The 20,842-nt window shown below is 42.5% G+C and overlaps 1 protein-coding gene across 6 annotated transcripts in view; it reads right to left on the bottom strand.

Moving 5' to 3' along the window:
* Positions 1 to 9,525, bottom strand: part of rapgef2b (Rap guanine nucleotide exchange factor 2b) — a 306,645-nt gene extending 297,120 nt beyond the window's left edge. For all 6 annotated transcript variants that reach the window (XM_060927285.1, XM_060927286.1, XM_060927290.1 and 3 more), the window contains exon 1: positions 8,917 to 9,525. In XM_060927285.1, the coding sequence (XP_060783268.1) occupies positions 8,917 to 8,985 (69 nt within the window). In that variant the 5' untranslated portion in view covers positions 8,986 to 9,525. The remainder of the gene's footprint in view (positions 1 to 8,916) is intronic.
* Positions 9,526 to 20,842: the final 11,317 nt, after the last annotated feature.

Raw genomic sequence — 20,842 nt, 5'->3', positions numbered from 1 at the left:
CGCAGCGCTAGAACGCGCTAGAAGCAACAGCTTCTAGTCCACACCGTATTCAGTTGATTCATCAGATACAGTCCATGGGTTTGCAGCAATTTATACAGTCTATCGTTTGCAGCAGAAGATGTGCATTGGTAATGTTAGTTGCTAACCAATTTTTAGCCTGTTGAAAATGTTATTTTACAACCTTCATTTATTAAAGTGATCTGTTCTTCTTTCAGCTCATGTCACGTCTTTATACGTTGAATTACTTACCCACTGAGGCCAGAAGGCTACAGTGGACGGACGTTAACGCTAGTTAGCAAGATAAGCCAAGTCTCTATTTAAATCAAGCTTATTACAGTGTGGTATAGAAACGATTCTCATTTCAAAGGAGAAGAACTCCATATGTTTCCATTCTCATTTTATCATGAATAAATTGTGCCCTTCTGAAATTCATTTGGCACATAGGCCCATCCTGGCGGCACGGTGGTGTAGTGGTTAGCGCTGTCGCCTCACAGCAAGAAGGTCCGGGTTCGAGCCCCGTGGCCGGCGAGGGCCTTTCTGTGTGGAGTTTGCATGTTCTCCTCGTGTCCGCGTGGGTTTCCTCCGGGTGCTCCGGTTTCCCCCACAGTCCAAAGACATGCAGGTTAGGTTAACTGGTGACTCTAAATTGACCGTAGGTGTGAATGTGAGTGTGAATGGTTGTCTGTGTCTATGTGTCAGCCCTGTGATGACCTGGCAACTTGTCCAGGGTGTACCCCGCCTTTCGCCCGTAGTCAGCTGGGATAGGCTCCAGCTTGCCTGCAACCCTGTAGAACAGGATAAAGCGGCTAGAGATAATGAGATGAGATGAGAGACATAGGCCCATCCTGTGTGTGTGATTAGGCACAAGAAGTTCTGATGTAGGCCTAGCTAAAATTACAATCAGAACCTCTGGGGGCAACATAAAAAGAGCCAGGTAGTAGGCTAGCCTAGGCAAAATAGCCTAGTACATATGCTAGTATTTATTTTCTATTGTTTTTACTTACATTCCTTTTTTTATTATTTTTAAGATATTAATAGTTTCATCTGAGTACCCTGTTTGATTTTATTCACAGAGACAGTAGGCCAAACATGAGGCAAAGAAAAGGGCCAAACATCAGGCATTTTTTTGGTGCTAAAAGAGATTAGCACTAAGGCCCACTTTACACGGGGACGGTCTGAAACAAAAACGCCAAAGTCCGTTTTCGTTCTCACTTTTTTCCGCGTCTACACGACCGTTTTCAAGGAGGAAATCTGCGTCTATACTAGGGTTGGGCGGTATCCAAATTTTGATACCTTTAAACTGTCTCTGTGTTTTCCCGGGGTATACGGTATTACCGAGAAAAAAATAATATTTTGTTTCGGCCTACTGTGTAACGTGCGCCTATACCTCAAATGTACTATTTAAAAGCAGCATAGCGAATTGTGTGCATTGTGGTATGGATTAAGCAGCAAAGCGAATTTTGTGCATTGATGAATGGATTAAGAGATATTTCAAAGCATCACGCAACTCTTCCTTCATCTTGAAAATAGCATTCAACTGTCGTTTACACATGTCTGCGTTGAAACGCCATTTGCAGCACTATTTCACCTACTCCATCAAAAAAAAGTACACGATGAGCAGGATCATACCCTTTCAAGCATGGGAAATAAAAAAAAGAAAAAGAATCAACCAACACCCAAGTCCGTTTAGACTGCGCGATAAACCATATTCTTCAGCGCAAATGAGGCGAACCTAATTCAAATGCGTGATAGCTGCACAAGGCAAAATCATATGGGCCCACGTCATGCCATGGCGGGGAAATTAATAATCAAATGGCCTTACCTTGCTTAAAACGTTGTCTTGATCACATAACTCCTTACAATTATTCCACTTAAATCCATACGGTTTAACACACCCAACAAAGATAGCAAGCGCATTGCTAATTCCCACCAGAAACCTAACAGTTTACGCTACGATGTTTTCTTCCGTTTCTTCAGTAGATGACATTTTAAACGTTTATTACCCACATCCCAAATGTCATACGTTATATTATTTTACCTTGTTGTTACTCATGTAACCTACTCAAAACACAACTCATTGGAGAGATCTCGTGGAAGTGGAGTACCCCAGGCTATGGTGTGCCTTAGGGGACATATTAGATTTTTCGTTTGAAACCAAAATGTTGTATTTTTTTTTGCCACTAACTCGTTATCTTGACTTGCCATCTTTCAACCGCGGTCTCAGTCTCTTTTTTTTTTTTAGATAGGACAGTATAGAGAGACAGGAAATGAGCGGGGGAGAGAGAGACGGGATCGGGAAATAACCTCGGGTCGGAATCAAACCCGGGTCCCCGGATTTATGGTACGGTGCCTTAGCCATGACACCCCCGGTCTCAGTCTCTTGCGAAGCTTTCTGTCAGACTCCAAATGTCACGCAGGGTTGCCATGGTAACGACATAAACAACCCTGCACGCGATGAGAACTTCTTTAGGAAATTGATAGAATTAGTGAAAATACGATCACACAGTTATTCAGGATGATCTTCAATTTATTATTTTATATTATGACCTCATGTACTCCATATTTATTTAGATATTATATATTTTTTTAAAATGACGGTAATGAGACCGATACCATTGGTACTTTTGGATACCTCGGGATACCTTCTTACCGTAATACCGCCCAACCCTAGTCTATACGGTGACGCATAAATGTCTCGTCTCGTCTTCTTCCGCTTATCCAGGACCGGGTCGCGGAGGCAGCAGTCTAAGCATGGAAGCCCAAACTTCCCTTTCCCCAGACACCTCGGCCAGCTCCTCGGGAAGAACACCGAGGCGTTCCCAGGCCAGCCGAGAGACATAGTCCCTCCAGCGTGTCCTGGGTCTTCCCCGGGGCCTCCTCCCGGGGGGACATGCCTGGAACACCTCCCCAGGGAGGCGTCCAGGAGGCATCCGAAAAAGATGCCCGAGCCACCTCAGCTGGTTCCTCTCGATGTGGAGGAGCAGCGGCTCTACTCCGAGCTCCTCCCGAGTGACTGTGCTTCTCACCCTATCTCTAAGGGAGCGCCCAGCCACCCTGCGAAGGAAACTCATTTCAGCCGCTTGTATCCGCGATCTTGTTCTTTCTGTCGCATGACGGTGACGCATAAATGTGTGGAATTCAATTGGATGTGCATGCCAGGCGGCTAGGTGGTGCTGTGAAAGACCTCCGCTATGTCTGCACGCATGCGCAACGTCTTCCTGCACATCTGCGCCGCGAAAACTTTGACTACTCTGGCTATGGTAAGTAAGAAAGTAAGTAAAAAAGTAAGAGCATACTATACCCGCCTCTGTTCATTAACGGTATATGTGCAGATTCGGTATAGATGTTCGAAGGACTCCTGGACGTTTATTAAAGCTGCCAGAGCAGCTTGAAGGTCCGTTGGATCGATGTAATCAGACATGCTCTTACTTTTTTACTTACTTTCTTACTTCCCGGGCTGGCATGTACAGTATATGACATATGTATGACGTAAACGCGTACCCGACGTGAGCAGATCCGAGCAGAGTTTCGCGTATTGGGTAGTTTAGACGGATATGCAACGGGGGCTGTTTTTAACTTATCCACTCTGGAAGGCGTTTTCAATTTTTTCCGTTTTTCAGCCTCGGAAACGCCGTCCCCGTGTAGACGAAAGGCACTTCCGATAAAATATTTAGTCGTTTTTACCCGACAGCGTCCTCGTGTAAACGGGCCCGAAGATCTACAGACAATTACAGTACAAGTGTAGGTGCAGTTAGGTTTTATACACTGTTCATGTGAATAAAGAAAATGGGTTCCCAGCAGACAGGAGAGGCACAGCAGGACGAAAGAGAGCAAGACATTCAGCAGGACTGTTCTGCATGTGTGTATATACTGTATGTGACTCATTTGTAGTGTTGATACCCAGTTTGTTCTGACAAAGAAGGTTATCAGGTTGTACTGCTGTTTTTCTTCTGTGGTAGTACTGTATGGTTTGTCATGCTTCTTAATGACATTAAAAATTATTGTTCAGAGTTATTGTGTTGAGTTACTGACACCGATTGATATGATAGTGGACCATGATGGTACCCCCCCAATTATGGTGGGGTAATTCGCACTCTGATTTCACACTTCAATATTTCTGTATTTTGTCCTTAACTGGTTGCAGCACAGTCGCCCAGTGTTGCAGTGTATACAGACTCAGGATTGGAATGAAATTGTGTGGCAGTTTGAAATGGGCTATAGCCTCGTACAGGCTGCTACATCACATCCTGCAGCCGCCTCAGTAGAACAGACAGCGATGTCTATGTTGTTGAATTGCAGGATGTAAAGTGTATAGGAAGCGTAGAAAGTGTGACCAGTATACAGCGATGGGAATAACAGCGTTAGAAATAAACGGCGTTACTTTTTTTAGTAACGAGTAATCTAACTAATTACTTTTTACATCGTTATAACGCCGTTCCCGTTACTTACAATAAAATACTATGCGTTACTTTATTAAAGCTGTTCTCATCTGGCACGCTGCTCGTTCAGCCTTTCTTTCCTCTGCTTTAGTGTGGGGCGGGGAGACGCGAGACAACGGCACAGTAAGCCAATCAGAGTAGATTTGGACAACATACGTAGGTAGTAGGGCTGTAACGATATGCGTATCGAAATCGAAATCGCGATACGCAGAGCCACGATCCGTATCGCGATACAAGAAGGCAGAATCGCGGTACACCCTTTCAAACTTCTCCTCAGCCCAAAAACAGAGGCGCTTCCAAACTTCAATTTATGAATACTTTACTTTTTATTTAAATTACATTTTAAACTTACTTAAATTACTTTTATTTTTTTATATCTATTAGTAAGTCGTTTTTTCGCCGACCTGCGACAATCTTCGGCGAGTCACGCAACGTCCACACTCGCCACTGGCAGAGCATTCATTTCTTTTAAGCGGTCGCCATTCTGGTTGCGACGCGGGGAGCGAATCTGTAAACAAGCAGCTCATTGGCTGGCTAGGTGTGCCACAAGCCAATCACAATCACTTGACCGGAAAGGCATGCAGTGTTGCCAGATTGGGCAGGTTTAGGTGCTTTTTGGCTGGTTTTGAACATATTTTGGGGTGGAAAACGTTAGCAATATTTGGCAACACTGAAGGCATGTCTGCTTGGGCGGAAGCCTTCTGCGGCAGTTACATTTTGACACGCGAGCAATGTTTCACCATAAAAATTCCGGAATTTCCATCCGTTTTCCGCGATCACAGAAAATCATTGGCCCTATGAGAGTGAGACAGTGAGAGAGCCACCCCCCCCCAAAAAAAATCATAACGGATTTACACCATTTGGAAAAATGACTTTTTCAGAACCGAAAAAACCAGAGCTTCCGGCTCAACAGTATTATTTTGAGAAATAAAACAATCTTTGGATATACATTTGTTCATTTTTGCATACATATTACTCATTCTCTGCAGTGGTCTGAATTATTTGTTATTAAATAGTTAATGTAAGTAAGTAAATGTTAATAAGTCAAATTTACTACTTTAAAAAAACATTTTTAAAAAATCGTGGGCGTATCGAATCGTGGGTCAAAAATCGCGATACGAATCGAATCGTGAGTTGGGTGTATCGTTACAGCCCTAGTAGGTAGGCCACGCCTACTGCACTACTGCGCACTCTTTCAATCAGAAGACAGCGATGGCGAGCGGTCAGCCCAACACTGCGCTTTCAAACTGGAAATACAGCCATTACTTTTCATTACTTGAAATAAAAGGCAAAAATGTGTACGTGCAATGCACATTATGTCGAGGAACAAAGCGTTTGTCCTCATCAGTGGCCAGTAATTAGTAACAATTTTAAGAACTACAAAAATATATTAAATTTGATAGATGTCTTCTCACATTGTCCCACAAAAATATTAGTATAGTGTAGATAACGTTACTGATTGATTCTGTTAAGTGTCCATTTCAGTCATTAAACACATTTAACATTCACTTTTATTATGATTACACTAATTGAATTTTTTTTTTTTTTTTTGGGGGGGGGGGGGGGGGGTAACAAAATGTAACGGAATAATTACTTTCCCTGGTAATTAGTTACTTTAATGACAAAGTAACTCCGTTACTAACTCAGTTACTTTTTGGGAAAAGTAACTAGTAACTATAACTAATTACTTTTTGAAAGTAACGTGCCCAACACTGCCAGTATATTAAAGAAAAGAAAAGAAATACAAATGTGTGCAGGTATCTCTGAAATCTATATGTATATTGCATTGTGTATTTCCTTTGTCATGCACCTGGACTTTAAAACTAACACTGCGTGCACACATACACATTCATTTATTATATAGACACGAATGTTTGACTGGCATATACACCACTCGCATTTTTCATACAAACTACATCCAGGACATTGATTGACGTAATTAAATAATATTAACTGGTGTTGAGTGCTATATGCTAGCTGAATAGAATATATCTGATATACCATGAAAAAAAAGCCAGCCAATACAGTATTATTACCCATACACGTTCCTTTCGGGTGTTCAACGCATCGTTCTCTTTCAAAATCTTCGGTATTTAACGAAACAAACCTGGTGGCCATATTTGTTCACAAATTGTCCCACTCTGTGTCTGAACTCGCTCACTCGTTCACTACTCCCTACATTACTATATAGAGGACTATATAGCGAGCTCATAGGTAAAATGAAAAAACGCTTTCGGACACTAGTCCGTCGTGCTGGTACTGTATTTACATCATTACTGTCGCACAATTAAAACGTGCCAGATCAGTCGGCTGGTGGGTTTCAAAATAATAAATACATGCATGTATTTAAATCTGAGCGTATTTCCCACATTAATAAATACAAAGTAGTTGCATCTTTAAGGTTTTTTTTTTAAAATCAAGGCTGAATACTTTCTTCTTTGCCGCTGCATTTTATTAAATCAAATTTGAGACTTTTAGTTTGATTTCTTTCAGTGCGACCGTAATGCATGATGGGATATATTGCTTTGGTTAGTGACCATCGTTGTACACTACTTTTCTTGATGCATTGTGGGATACTTTGAGTGCACTATATAGGGTGTAAATAATCCTCACTAAGGTTTCGGACAGCGCTACAAAATGGCGTCCTCGCTATATATAGTTCCCTATATAGTGAGTAGGGAGCGATTTTGGAGACAGGGCTGGTCGCTCGCTAGCGCGGAAGTTTTACATCTCTGACGTGTGACGTCATGCTGTCTTGATAACCATGCAATATCCACCCATCCATCCATTATCTCTAGCTGCTTATCCTGTTCTACAGGGTCGCAGGCAAGCTGGAGCCTATCCCATCTGACTATGGGCGAAAGGCGGGGTACACCCTGGACAAGTCGCCAGGTCATCACAGGGCTGACACATAAAGACAAACAACCATTCACACTCACATTCACACCTACGGTCAATTTGGAGCCACCAGTTAACCTAACCTGCATGTCTTTGGACTGTGGGGAAACCAAAGCACCCGGAGGAAACCCACGTGGACATGGGGAGAACATGTAAACTCCACACAGAAAGGCTGTCGTCGGCTGCTGGGCTCGAACCGCTTGCTGTGAGGCGACAGTACTAACCACTACACCACCGTGCCGCCCCCCATGCAATATCGTAAACCATATTGAACACTAATTCTCCATTGGGTAGAGTGCACACAGGATAAGCGACATGCTAACAATACTGTAGCTGACCGGAACCCGCTAGAAATGCATAGAACATGCTTTTATTCCATCGAAAAAGTATATATATAAAATATTGGGTTACAGTTCAGCGTTCAACACAATCATTCCCCAGCAGCTAATACAAAAACTCGGACATTTGGGCCTCAACACCTCTCTTTTGCCCCTTTTCCACCAAATCAGTTCCAGGGCTGGTTCGGGGCCAGTGCTTAGTTTGGAACCGGGTTTTCTGTTTCCACTGACAAAGAACTGGCTCTGGGGCCAGAAAAACCGGTTCCAGGCTAGCACCAACTCTTTGCTGGACCAGAGGAAAGAACCGCTTACGTCAGCGGGGGGGCGAAGTTGTTAAGACCGACAACAATAGCAAGGCCATGAAAGGTCGCCATTTTTAAGCGACGAGAAGCAGCAGCTATACAAACGCGAAGTCATCCATTATTGTTGTTGTTGTTGTTGCTGCTTCTTCTTCTCCCTGTTGTTGTTGCTTCGATGTTCGCGCCAAGGTTTATGCAAACGCAGTGACGTAACTGACGTATACAGCGACGTAATGACGTGGCTCCCCTTAGCACCGCGAGCTATGGAAAAGCAAACTGGTTCTCAGCTGGCTCGCAAGTTGAACGAGTTGTGAGCCAGCACCAGCCCCGAACCAGCCCTGGAACTGATTTGGTGGAAAAGGGGCATTTGTAACCGGGTGCTGGACTTTCTTACAAGGAGGCCACGGAATATCCGGGTCGGCAGTAACACCTCCAGAACCATCATGCTGAGCACAGGGGCCCCACAAGGCTGTGTGCTCAGCCCGCTGGTCTTCACCCTGCTGACCCATGACTGTGTACCAATCTAGAATATTTCACTCCAGTGATGTCACTCCCAGTGTTTTCCTCAAACTGGAGGCATGTCAAAATGGTGAACCGGCTCAAAATTAAATTTCTTTTGATTAACTTGCTTTGGATGTGTTTATGTAATATAAAGAAGATGATTACACGGTGGTGCGAAATCTGATCATGTTGGGGGGGGGGGGGGGGGGGGGGCTCATTCACTTCGCTCACTCGTGGAATATAGTGCATAGCCTATGTGTTTGTATAGTGTCAACACACACAGGGTAAACATAGGACATCTTATGCACAATTTTAGATTAATCCACCCTATGAAATAATAAATTATTAGGTGTTCTATATTATGGCAATTCACCCGACATGCATTTGCTCTGTGTGTGTGTGTATTTGGATATGATTATGATTATGATTAATGCCCCTGACCTGTTGCGTCCTCTCGGCTGGGTTGAGCATCACCGCCTGCCGAAAGCTGTTGTCCACGTATGACGCCATTGTCTCAGATGGAAAAACCGAAAAGCGCGTGAAAATCCGGGAAATCGGCGCAGTGTGTGCGTCTCAGCCGGGCCCCGCGTGAAGGCTCTTTCCCCGGGACACGGCCTGCTGCGTCCCCGGGGCCTCACTGCTCTCTCCCCGGCCCGATCCGATCTCACAGAAAGAAAAAAGGGAAAGAAAAACAGACAAACCCTGCAGCCGCGGCGCACCTCTACTCGGCCCTGACGCGCGTAAAAACCGTCCCGGTGCGCTTATTTTCTTCTGCACAAAGCATGCATGAAATGCGTTTCCCTCCTTCTGACACCCTGTTCAGGATCTCCGGCTCTCACGACGCGTTAAAACGAAAGAAAGAAAGAAAGAAAGAAAGGGGGGGAAATAAATAAATTAATAAATATATAAATAAATAAAACAAATCCACCCGTCGGTCAAGTTCCGGTCCGATTCCGTGAGCACGTCAAGCTGCGCGTCTGTGCATGCTTAATTCAGCTTGTTAAAAAGTGACAGACTGTTGTGTGTTTCCCCCCCCATCACCATAGTGAGCGTGCACGATCACCCGGGAGCGCGCATAATGGGCGAGACCCGAGGTACACAAAAACGGGAGTGGAACTCAGAACAATGCGGTGTGACGCGCTGAGCTCTGCCTCCATCCACCGAGCACTGCATGCAACTACAGTCCCAGCACAGGGTGATTCATCTATCCATCCATCCATCCATCCATCAGCTGGATCCTATCCCAGCTGAGGCACCCTGGACAAGTCGCCAGATCATCGCAGGGCTGAGACACGCAACCATTCACACTCACGGCCAATTTAGAGCCACCAATTAGCCTTCGGACTGTGGTGGAGCACCCGGAGGAGAACATGCAAACTCCACACAGAAAGGCCCTCATCAGCCGCTGGGCTCAAACCCAGGACCTTCTTGCTGTCAGGTGACAGCGCTAACCACTACACCACCGTACCGCCCCAGGGTGATTCAAGTCCTCACAAAAGATCTCTTCTTCTTCTTCTTCTTCTCATAGCCAACAAGTGCATCAATGATGACATCATAACAGCTCATCATTTGTGTGTCTAGGGCATTTAAACTTGGCGGAACCCATCCCTCTCCAAGCGTGATCAATGAGCAATTTAGATCATGTCTTTGAACTGTAGGGGTGCCCAGAGGAAACCCACTGCAACCAAACCAACATGCAAACTCCAGACAGAAAGGCCCTTCATCCACAGTAAGGTTTGAACCCACAACCTTCTTGCTTTAACCCTTTGATGCAAAACATGGGTCAAAAGTGACCCGGCTGAGTTTTTATCTTCTATATCTTTGCAATAAATTAATTCCATCATTCAGTATTCAAGGTATTCCTCAATTAACTTGTTTTTGATCATCATACATCCTTATTTTATTTTTTCCTTTCTTACTTTTTGAATAAAAACCCTTTTTGTATCACTACCCTTCTAATGCACAACATGGGTCAAAAACGACCTGCATTCATTTTCCAGGTTATTTCATGTATGGCTGAGTGTTTCTATGATATACTTTTGAAATAAATTCATTTTGTCATTTACTTTTCCAAATATCTTGTTTTTGTTTAGCACAAATCATCATTTTTATTTGTCCTTTCTTAAGTGATGAACAAGCACAGCTTTTGTAATTCTACATCAAGTTTACACACATGGGTCAGAACCGACCCGCATGCATTTACTCCAGCGTTTGGTGGGAACTGTGAATTGTGCTTGTGTCAGACATTTCACAGCTCAGCACAGCGCCCTTTGCCCATCTAATACATGGAAGGAATGTTTTTCAATTGTTCTAACATTACCTTAGAAAAAAATTGATTATGTTTAGGTTACCTTGAGAGTGAGTAGATTACTTGTCAGAAAGTTACAAGTAATTACTATTAGCTACCGAGCTGTTGACATATTCTACTTCAGTTAGCTAATTTTATTGTAGTTGGCTTAGCTAACTACATAGTTAATAAATAAATAAATAACTGGCCCCATTCACTGCTAAAGTAATTACTTGAAACAAATTATTATTATAGTATTAAGACATTTAATTTTAAATCACACTTGGATGACCCATGTGTAGTAATATAAAAAGTATTTTTGTTCATAAAGTAGGAAAGAAAAAATTAAATGAATGATTTGTGGGAATTAAAAACAAGATATTTAAAGAATACTTGGTATATTCAATCATAAAATAAATTGATTTCAAAAGATAGAGCAAAGAAAAACTCAGTCAGCATGAAATAACCTGGAAAATGAATGCGGGTCATTTTTGACCCATGTTGTGCATTAGAAGGGGCGTGTATATGTTTTGCATCAAAGGGTTAAGGCAACAGTAATAACCATTGCATCACCACTGCCCACAAAAGATCATCAGGTGGCTCTTTCTTCCAGCACTGTGTGCACACAACCACAGAGAGCCTTCTGGACCCACACTGAAACACACCTTTCAGATTTCAGAAGTAGTCCAGATTACCAGAGAGCTTCATATTCATAGAACGCCTGCCAAAGTATCCTGTATTTTCTTCTATACAGTACTGTGCAAAAGTCTTTGACACCCTATTGTTTTGTTTTGTTTAAATTTTTAGTACAAACTTTGTTATACGTTATTTTATTTGATGACTTCTACATTATCCAGTCGATCCAAAAACATTGTAGATTTCCAAACATGTCCAATTTTTTCCGGCACAAAATGAAACATCACAGGGCGGCACGGTGGTGTAGTGGTTAGCGCTGTCGCCTCACAGCAAGAAGGTCCTGGGTTCGAGCCCCGTGGCCGGCGAGGGCCTTTCTGTGCAGAGTTTGCATGTTCTCCCCGTGTCCGCGTGGGTTTCCTCCGGGTGCTCCGGTTTCCCCCACAGTCCAAAGACATGCAGGTTAGGTTAACTGGTGACTCTAAATTGACCGTAGGTGTGAATGTGAGTGTGAATGGTTGTCTGTGTCTATGTGTCAGCCCTGTGATGACCTGGCGACTTGTCCAGGGTGTACCCCGCCTTTCGCCTGTAGTCAGCTGGGATAGGCTCCAGCTTGCCTGCGACCCTGTAGAACAGGATAAAGCAGCTAGAGATAATGAGATGAGATGATATGATATGAAACATCACAGAAAAATGGTTGCATGTCAGGAACTAAAGCAGCATATTACACAAGCGAGCCAATCCCTCTCCAATCTTGATCGATGGACAATTTAGAGTAGCTAGTTAGCCTAACTGCATGTCTTTGGACTGTGGGGGAAACTGGAGCACCCGGAGGAAGCCCACACAGACATGGGAAGAACATGCAAACTCCACTTAAAAAGGCCCCTCATCTGCCATGAGATTTAAACCCAGAACCTTCTTGTTGTGACCACTGTACCGCCATGCCACCCCACTAGTAATATAGGTCAAAATAAAGTTAATTTCGCTGAGTAACATGTCTTCTTCTTCTTCTTCTTCTTCTTCTTCTTCTTCCTTGTCCAGCACTACTGCCAGGTCAGGGTCCATGTGGACCCGACTGGTCCAAATGTCAGTAATTAGAGCATAGTTTTTATGCCAGATGCCCTTCCTACTACAACCCTCCCATTTCTGGGCTTGGGAAACACACACACACACACACACACACACACACCTATGGCCACTGGGCTCAAACCCAAAACGGTAACATGTCCTTCCATCTATCAAAACTCTCATTGGTAAATTTGAGGCCACAGATGATGGGTATGAGAAATTTAGACATTTGACAACGTATTTGGACAGTCACAAACCAGTGCGGCCTGAAACAGGTAAATTTATAATGTACTTGGACAAATCAGGTGGGGTCATTTAAGGTCACTGTAACACCTGTACAGTTGATGCTAGTGGGGGAACCACAGCACGTTAGAGAGTCAAAAGGTGATTTGTGAAAGTTTTCCATATCAGTATGCGTCAATAAAAAGTAAATTTAGGCATGAATCTGCTTATTTTGACTTTTTCAGAAATTATTTTGAGGTCTAACATTTTGAGGTAATTTCTTGACGTGTCTTTTCCACTTTCAGTATCAGACGCTCGCTGGCCATGCTATGAAAATTGTGCATGCAGACGATCATCTAAGTTTCAAAATCTGTCATTGCTTCACTCTTGAATATTTTCTATCATGAATACTGTCATTAAAAAGCTTATAATTTCTGCTTTCCAAAGAAATTTATCTCATTAAGATCTGTTCAGTAGTTTGGGAGTAACAGCAGGTTGAAGTTGGGACAACAGCGTACACTCTCTGCTCGTGTGACGTTGAGAAACTGCTGGTGCTTTTTGAGTCACAGGAAAGCGCTCAGGTTGTCTCTCTCTTCTAATGGTTTTCTGACTGGATTACTCACCGATATTAATCAGATAACCCTTATAGCGATGTTCTCTCACTCTCATTGTTTCTGATGAAGTATTCAGCAAAATTTTTCGTCTGCTAGTTTTGACGTTACGATTCATGGGAGACTTTGAGGTGAGTTTTCATAGCTTTACCTACTTATTTTTTTTTTTCAAATAAACTGATTTATGTAGATAAATAACTTTTTTAGAATATAACTGTAGTTGTTTTGATTAAAAAATATTGAGATCTTAGTGGTCGGAATGATATTTAAAAAAAATCAGGAGTCAGAAACGCAAGTGTCAGTTTCAGTTCAATTAAATGGAATTGTTTATTGGATGTGGCTCACACAGTTTTTTCGAGGTTCGCCTTGAAAGCTATGAATATTAATTGAAATAAGAACCATTTATATTCTTTAATATAAACACTAGTAGGCCCTACTTCTGAGAAATACAAAGGCCTACAAAGCACAAAGAGGGTATTAGAAATAATCTTTTATTACTTTTTTATTGAGTCTACCAATTTAATGTTTTTTAAAACTTAATTAGCATAATTAATGCTAATTAAATACTACTTTGCATAATTGTTTTTTACTAATTTTTCAAATTTTGTATTCAGTATACAACCATCAATGTGCCTGGCAATTTCCATGTAAATATCTTGAAAAAAAAAAGTTATTAAGAAAAATAATTTGCTCTCATTTGTTAATGAGGCCCATTTAGGACCATGTGATCCTCATACAGAATATTACAGCAATTTTCTAAAAATTAAGCCGTTTCTTCAATCTTTGAATTTGTAATATTTCAAGAACGGATACACATATTTTAATTCTGTAAAAAGTATTTTGTTCATCATTCAATTCTGGATACAACGAGACCAGTTTCAGTCATTTTGGATTGAATTTAAATTTTCACCTAATATGCCTAGTTTCAGTTTCATAGACTTGAAAGCAAAAAAAACCAGACATGCAGTAATTTGTGAAAATTCTCACAATTATTTGTGTTTTCTGTCATTGGACAATGCATTTACAGCTTGCGGGATTCCAAATAACTAACTCCAAACTAACTTTACTGGTGCAGGTCAGTTAGCAAACTAGCTGCCCTATCCTGAGTAGGCTACGTTAGCTAGCTAATACCTTAGCTGAGTTAATTCCGACACATAATTATGCAAACAAGTAGTTTAAAACATCCATCCATCCATTATCTGTAGCCGCTTATCCTGTTCTACAGGGTCGCAGGCAAGCTGGAGCTTATCCCAGCTGACTACGGGCGAAAGGCGGGGTACACCCTGGACAAGTCGCCAGGTCATCACAGGGCTGACACATAGACACAGACAACCATTCACACTCACATTCACACCTACGCTCAATTTAGAGTCACCAGTTAACCTAACCTGCATGTCTTTGGACTGTGGGGGAAACCGGAGCACCCGGAGGAAACCCACGCGGACATGGGGAGAACATGCAAACTCCACACAGAAAGGCCCTCGCCGGCTGCTGGGCTCGAACCCGGACCTTCTTGCTGTGAGGCGACAGCGCTCACCACTACACCACCGTGCCGCTAAATTCAGTATAAATACATTAAAAATACATGGATGACACAAGAAAGTGAAAACACATTTCCATTGTGGTCCCTAAAATCAAGTGACAAAATGAAGGGAAAATATAGAATGTAAAATTAAAATAAAGCAAAATATGGTATATGTTAATAACAAATAACATGAGTAGTATAAATAAATATATATCCATAAATATGATAATAATATAAATATAAAAAGATTATACTGTACAAAAGTACTTCGTGCAAAATACGAGTAAACAAATACCTGTATCAAAATTAACAGGACAAAGACAATATAATAACATAAGACTAGTTAGATTATCTCATCTCATTATCTCTAGCCGCTTTATCCTGTTCTACAGGGTCGCAGGCAAGCTGGAGCCTATCCCAGCTGACTACGGGCGAAAGGCGGGGTACACCCTGGACAAGTCGCCAGGTCATCACAGGGCTGACACATAGACACAGACAACCATTCACACTCACATTCACACCTACGCTCAATTTAGAGTCACCAGTTAACCTAACCTGCATGTCTTTGGACTGTGGGGGAAACCGGAGCACCCGGAGGAAACCCACGCGGACATGGGGAGAACATGCAAACTCCACACAGAAAGGCCCTCGCCGGCTGCTGGGCTCGAACCCGGACCTTCTTGCTGTGAGGCGACAGCGCTCACCACTACACCACCGTGCCGCTAAATTCAGTATAAATACATTAAAAATACATGGATGACACAAGAAAGTGAAAACACATTTCCATTGTGGTCCCTAAAATCAAGTGACAAAATGAAGGGAAAATATAGAATGTAAAATTAAAATAAAGCAAAATATGGTATATGTTAATAACAAATAACATGAGTAGTATAAATAAATATATATCCATAAATATGATAATAATATAAATATAAAAAGATTATACTGTACAAAAGTACTTCGTGCAAAATACGAGTAAACAAATACCTGTATCAAAATTAACAGGACAAAGACAATATAATAACATAAGACTAGTTAGATTATCTCATCTCATTATCTCTAGCCGCTTTATCCTGTTCTACAGGGTCGCAGGCAAGCTGGAGCCTATCCCAGCTGACTACGGGCGAAAGGCGGGGTACACCCTGGACAAGTCGCCAGGTCATCACAGGGCTGACACATAGACACAGACAACCATTCACACTCACATTCACACCTACGGTCAATTTAGAGTCACCAGTTAACCTAACCTGCATGTCTTTGGACTGTGGGGGAAACCGGAGCACCCGGAGGAAACCCACGCGGACACGGGGAGAACATGCAAACTCCACACAGAAAGGCCCTCGCCGGCCACGGGGCTCGAACCCGGACCTTCTTGCTGTGAGGCGACAGCGCTAACCACTACACCACCGTGCCGCCCACTAGTTAGATTATAACATAACAAAAAGGTTGAGTTCTTCCTCTAAAAGCTGTTGATAGATAGATAGATAGATAGATAGATAGATAGATAGATAGATAGATAGATAGATAGATAGATAGATAGATAGATAGATAGATAAAACATGTTTTAAACTAGTGCGGTGGTGTAGTGGTTAGCGCTGTCGCTTCATAGCAAGAAGGTCCGGGTTCGAGCCCCAGGGCCGGCGAGGGCCTTTCGGTGTGGAGTTTGCATGTTCTCCCCGTGTCCGCGTGGGTTTCCTCCGGGTGCTCCGGTTTCCCCCACAGTCCAAAGACATGCAGGTTAGGTTAACTGGTGACTCTAAATTGAGCGTAGGTGTGAATGTGAGTGTGAATGGTTGTCTGTGTCTATGTGTCAGCCCTGTGATGACCTGGCGACTTGTCCAGGGTGTACCCCGCCTTTCGCCTGTAGTCAGCTGGGATAGGCTCCAGCTTGCCTGCGACCCTGTAGAACAGGATAAAGCGGCTACAGATAATGAGATGAGATATATATACAGAGTTCATTGGTGTGTGTCGTCAGTTCTGCAGTCTAAAAAACATAGCCATCCAAAACAACCTTTGACGACATATTTGATTCATTTCCTGCAGGTGAGTCGATTCAATACCCTTTATTACTCGTGAGACCACTTTACTCATGCTCCCAGGCCTGAGTGTGATTGCTGGGTTCAGTTTCAGGAGAACAACACACCTGCCTGCACACGACGGCTCCATTTACACGCACTCGCCCACATGAACTGAACTGCAAGTCAACTAAAATGAGAAAACGATTCAGTGACCTTTGAATCGACTCGCCTAGAAGAACTGATTCAGTCGTTGCCAACGCGACCTGACGCCCAGCGTTTATGACGTCACAGGTGTGTCGTCATAAGCGTTCGGGTTTAAAAATAACCAGTTCTCGTGAATAGAGAGAGCAAGCCACGTGAGGTAAGCGTCTAACTAATTAGCTAATTAAGCAGTCATGAATTAAATAGCATAATTGTTGTATTTTTGGTCTTGTTTTAGCAATGTGCTGAGCCATGGCACCAAGTCAAGTGGATTTGATCAGCAAATTGTTCTGATGTCAGCATGGCTGCCTTTTTGCTTGACTTTGGTTATATACTGTGTCATACATATGCACTGATTTTGTCCAGTTATATTTTGTATATACAGTGGTGCTTGAAAGTTTGTGAACCCTTTAGAATTGTCTATATTTCTGACCTAAAACATCATCAGATTTTCACACAAGTCCTAAAAGTAAAGAGAACCCAGTTAAACAAATGAAACAAAAATATTATACTTGGTCATTTATTTATTGAGGAAAATGATCCAATATTACGTATCTGTGAGTGGCAAGAGTATGTGAACCTCTAGGATTAACAGTTAATTTGAAGGTGAAATTAGAGTCAGGTGTTTTCAATCAATGGGATGACAATCAGGTGTGAGTGGGCACCCTGTTTTATTTAAAGAACAGGGATCTATCAAAGTCTGATCTTCACAGCACATGTTTGTGGAAGTGTATCATGGCACGAACAAAGGAGATTTCTGAGGACCTCAGAAAAAGCGTTGTTGATGCTCATCAGGCTGGAAAAGGTTACAAAACCATCTCTAAAGAGTTTGGACTCCACCAATCCACAGTCAGACAGATTGTGTACAAATGGAGGAAATTCAAGACCAGTGTTACCCTCCCCAGGAGTGGCCGACCAACAAAGATCACTCCAAGAGTAAGGCATGTAATAGTCGGCGAGGTCACAAAGGACCCCAGGGTAACTTCTAACTAATTGAAGGCCTCTCTCACATTGGCTAATGTTAATGTTCATGAGTCCACCATCAGGAGAACACTGAACAACAATGGTGTGCATGGCAGGGTTGCAAGGAGAAAGCCACTGCTCTCCAAAAAGAACATTGCTGCTCGTCTGCAGTTTGCTAAAGATCACGTGGACAAGCCAGAAGGCTATTGGAAAAATGTTTTGTGGACGGATGAGACCAAAATAGAACTTTTTGGTTTAAATGAGAAGCGTTATATTTGGAGAAAAGAAAACACTGCATTCCAGCATAAGAACCTTATCCCATCTGTGAAACATGGTGGTGGTAGTATCATGGTTTGGGCCTGTTTTGCTGCATCTGGGCCAGGACGGCTTGCCATCATTGATGGAACAATGAATTCTGGATTATACCAGCGAATTCTAAAGGAAAATGTCAGGACATCTGTCCATGAGCTGAATCTCAAGAGAAGGTGGGTCATGCAGCAAGACAACGACCCTAAGCACACAAGTCGTTCTACCAAAGAATGGTTAAAGAAGAATAAAGTTAATGTTTTGGAATGGCCAAGTCAAAGTCCTGACCTTAATCCAATGGAAATGTTGTGGAAGGACCTGAAGCGAGCAGTTCATGTGAGGAAACCCACCAACATCCCAGAGTTGAAGCTGTTCTGTATGGAGGAATGGGCTAAAATTCCTCCAAGCCGGTGTGCAGGACTGATCAACAGTTAGCGGAAACGTTTAGTTGCAGTTATTGCTGCACAAGGGGGTCACACCAGATACTGAAAGCAAAGGTTCACATACTTTTGCCACTCACAGACGTAATATTGGATCATTTTCCTCAATAAATAAATGACCAAGTATAATATTTGTGTCTCATTTGTTTAACTGGGTTCGCTTTATCTACTTTTAGGACTTGTGTGAAAATCTGATGATGTTTTAGGTCATATTTTTGCAGAAATATAGAAAATTCTAAAGGGTTCACAAACTTTCAAGCACAATGATAGTTACGTCTGGTAATTTTGTTGAAGGAGGGTATGTTTTGTTTGTTTGTCTGTTCCCAACATAAGTCAAAAACTAGTGAACGGATTGCGATGAAATTTGGTGTACAGCCTTAGTATTATTGTAAGTTCAAGTGATTTGATTGTGATGTTGATAATAAGTGGCTTGGCAGAGGTACGCACTCTACCGAGTGCCTGCCTAGTTATCTTTGCTGTATGAATGTAACATGAAGGCGTAAACACCTTATGGCTCCAGAGTATTTAGTTGTAAATTGGGGTGGCGCAGTGGTCAGTACAGTCGCCTCACAGCAAGAAGGTTCTGGGTTCAAGCCCAATGGCTGATGGGGGCCTTTGTGCATGGAGTATGCACGTTCATCCCATGTCTGTGTGTGTTTCCCGTACATTTCAAAGTGCAAGCCTGTGCATACTTAGTCCCAGTCCCAAGTCTGGATAGATTAGGGAGGGTTGCATCAGGAAGGGCATCAAATACAGGAAGAATCTGTTAGGCTAAGATTTTCTATTTAGACCCCCCCTTTTACATAAGAACCTGTCTTCGGCTAAAATTTTAAAGCAGGTTCTTATTTTCGAATAGAGCCAAACCTAAAAAAACAAACAAACCAAGCTCTACAGAGTGATGAAAATGAGCTAGAACCCTGGCAATGTCATTCATATGTACTGTATACACAACATAGGCTACAGGGTGTTTCAAAAATTTGATATTATTTGAGATGTAAATATCTCAGAAACGACATAGTCTAGGCAAATGAAACTCATCTCATCTCATTATCTCTAGCCGCTTTATCCTGTTCTACAGGGTCGCAGGCAAGCTGGAGCCTATCCCAGCTGACTACGGGCGAAAGGCGGGGTACACCCTGGACAAGTCGCCAGGTCATCACAGGGCTGACACATAGACACAGACAACCATTCACACTCACATTCACACCTACGCTCAATTTAGAGTCACCAGTTAACCTAACCTGCATGTCTTTGGACTGTGGGGGAAACCGGAGCACCCGGAGGAAACCCATGCGGACACGGGGAGAACATGCAAACTCCGCACAGAAAGGCCCTCGCCGGCCACGGGGCTCGAGCCCGGACCTTCTTGCTGTGAGGCGACAGCGCTAACCACTACACCACCGTGCCGCCTGGCAAATGAAACTGAACAAGCATAATCTTGAGCAATATAAGATTTATTCCTCAAAATCTGAATGAGAAATTCAAAGATACGTGGATTCCAAGAACGATTTCACAAATTTTCAAAATGCGTATCGCCTGAGACACGGCACACGTCAAGTCGGTAGTCCAGCTCCTGCCAAACACGCTGCAAAACAAAAAACATTAAACATAAAATTTTGACCTGTTTCCACACATGCTGTTAAAATTTGAGGTCAATTGAATGAGAATTGGCAAAATTATTAAATTGTGAAATTATATAAAACATTTTTTAAACACCCTGTATATTCATGTAGAGCAGGACAACATATACAGTAGCTGTGCTTGGTAAAAATACCAGATCATTGACAATCATAAAGTTTTGCACAACCATGCACATGGATTGTTTTTACGGTTTGGCTTTCACTGTACGACGTTCCATTATAGCATACAATACTCGAATGAACTCTTTTTAGACTTCTGCGTTTAAGAAATAAACCCAAAGGCATTGTTTGCATGTTTTTATGACCTTTTACAAACAAGTTTACTACCATACCATACAACTGAAGAGTCTGAAAAGGGAACTTGGCTATACATTCTACAGTTGTATATGTTGTTGTGCTAACTTGAGTTTATATACAGTATGTGCTTATCTGTATTATTATCCCGGGTGGGGG

This window comes from Neoarius graeffei, chromosome 8, assembly GCF_027579695.1.
Source record: "Neoarius graeffei isolate fNeoGra1 chromosome 8, fNeoGra1.pri, whole genome shotgun sequence".
Classification (NCBI taxonomy): Eukaryota; Metazoa; Chordata; class Actinopteri; order Siluriformes; family Ariidae; genus Neoarius; species Neoarius graeffei.
Note: the sequence above shows the minus strand (reverse complement) of the source record. Positions and strands in the feature narration are given on the sequence as shown.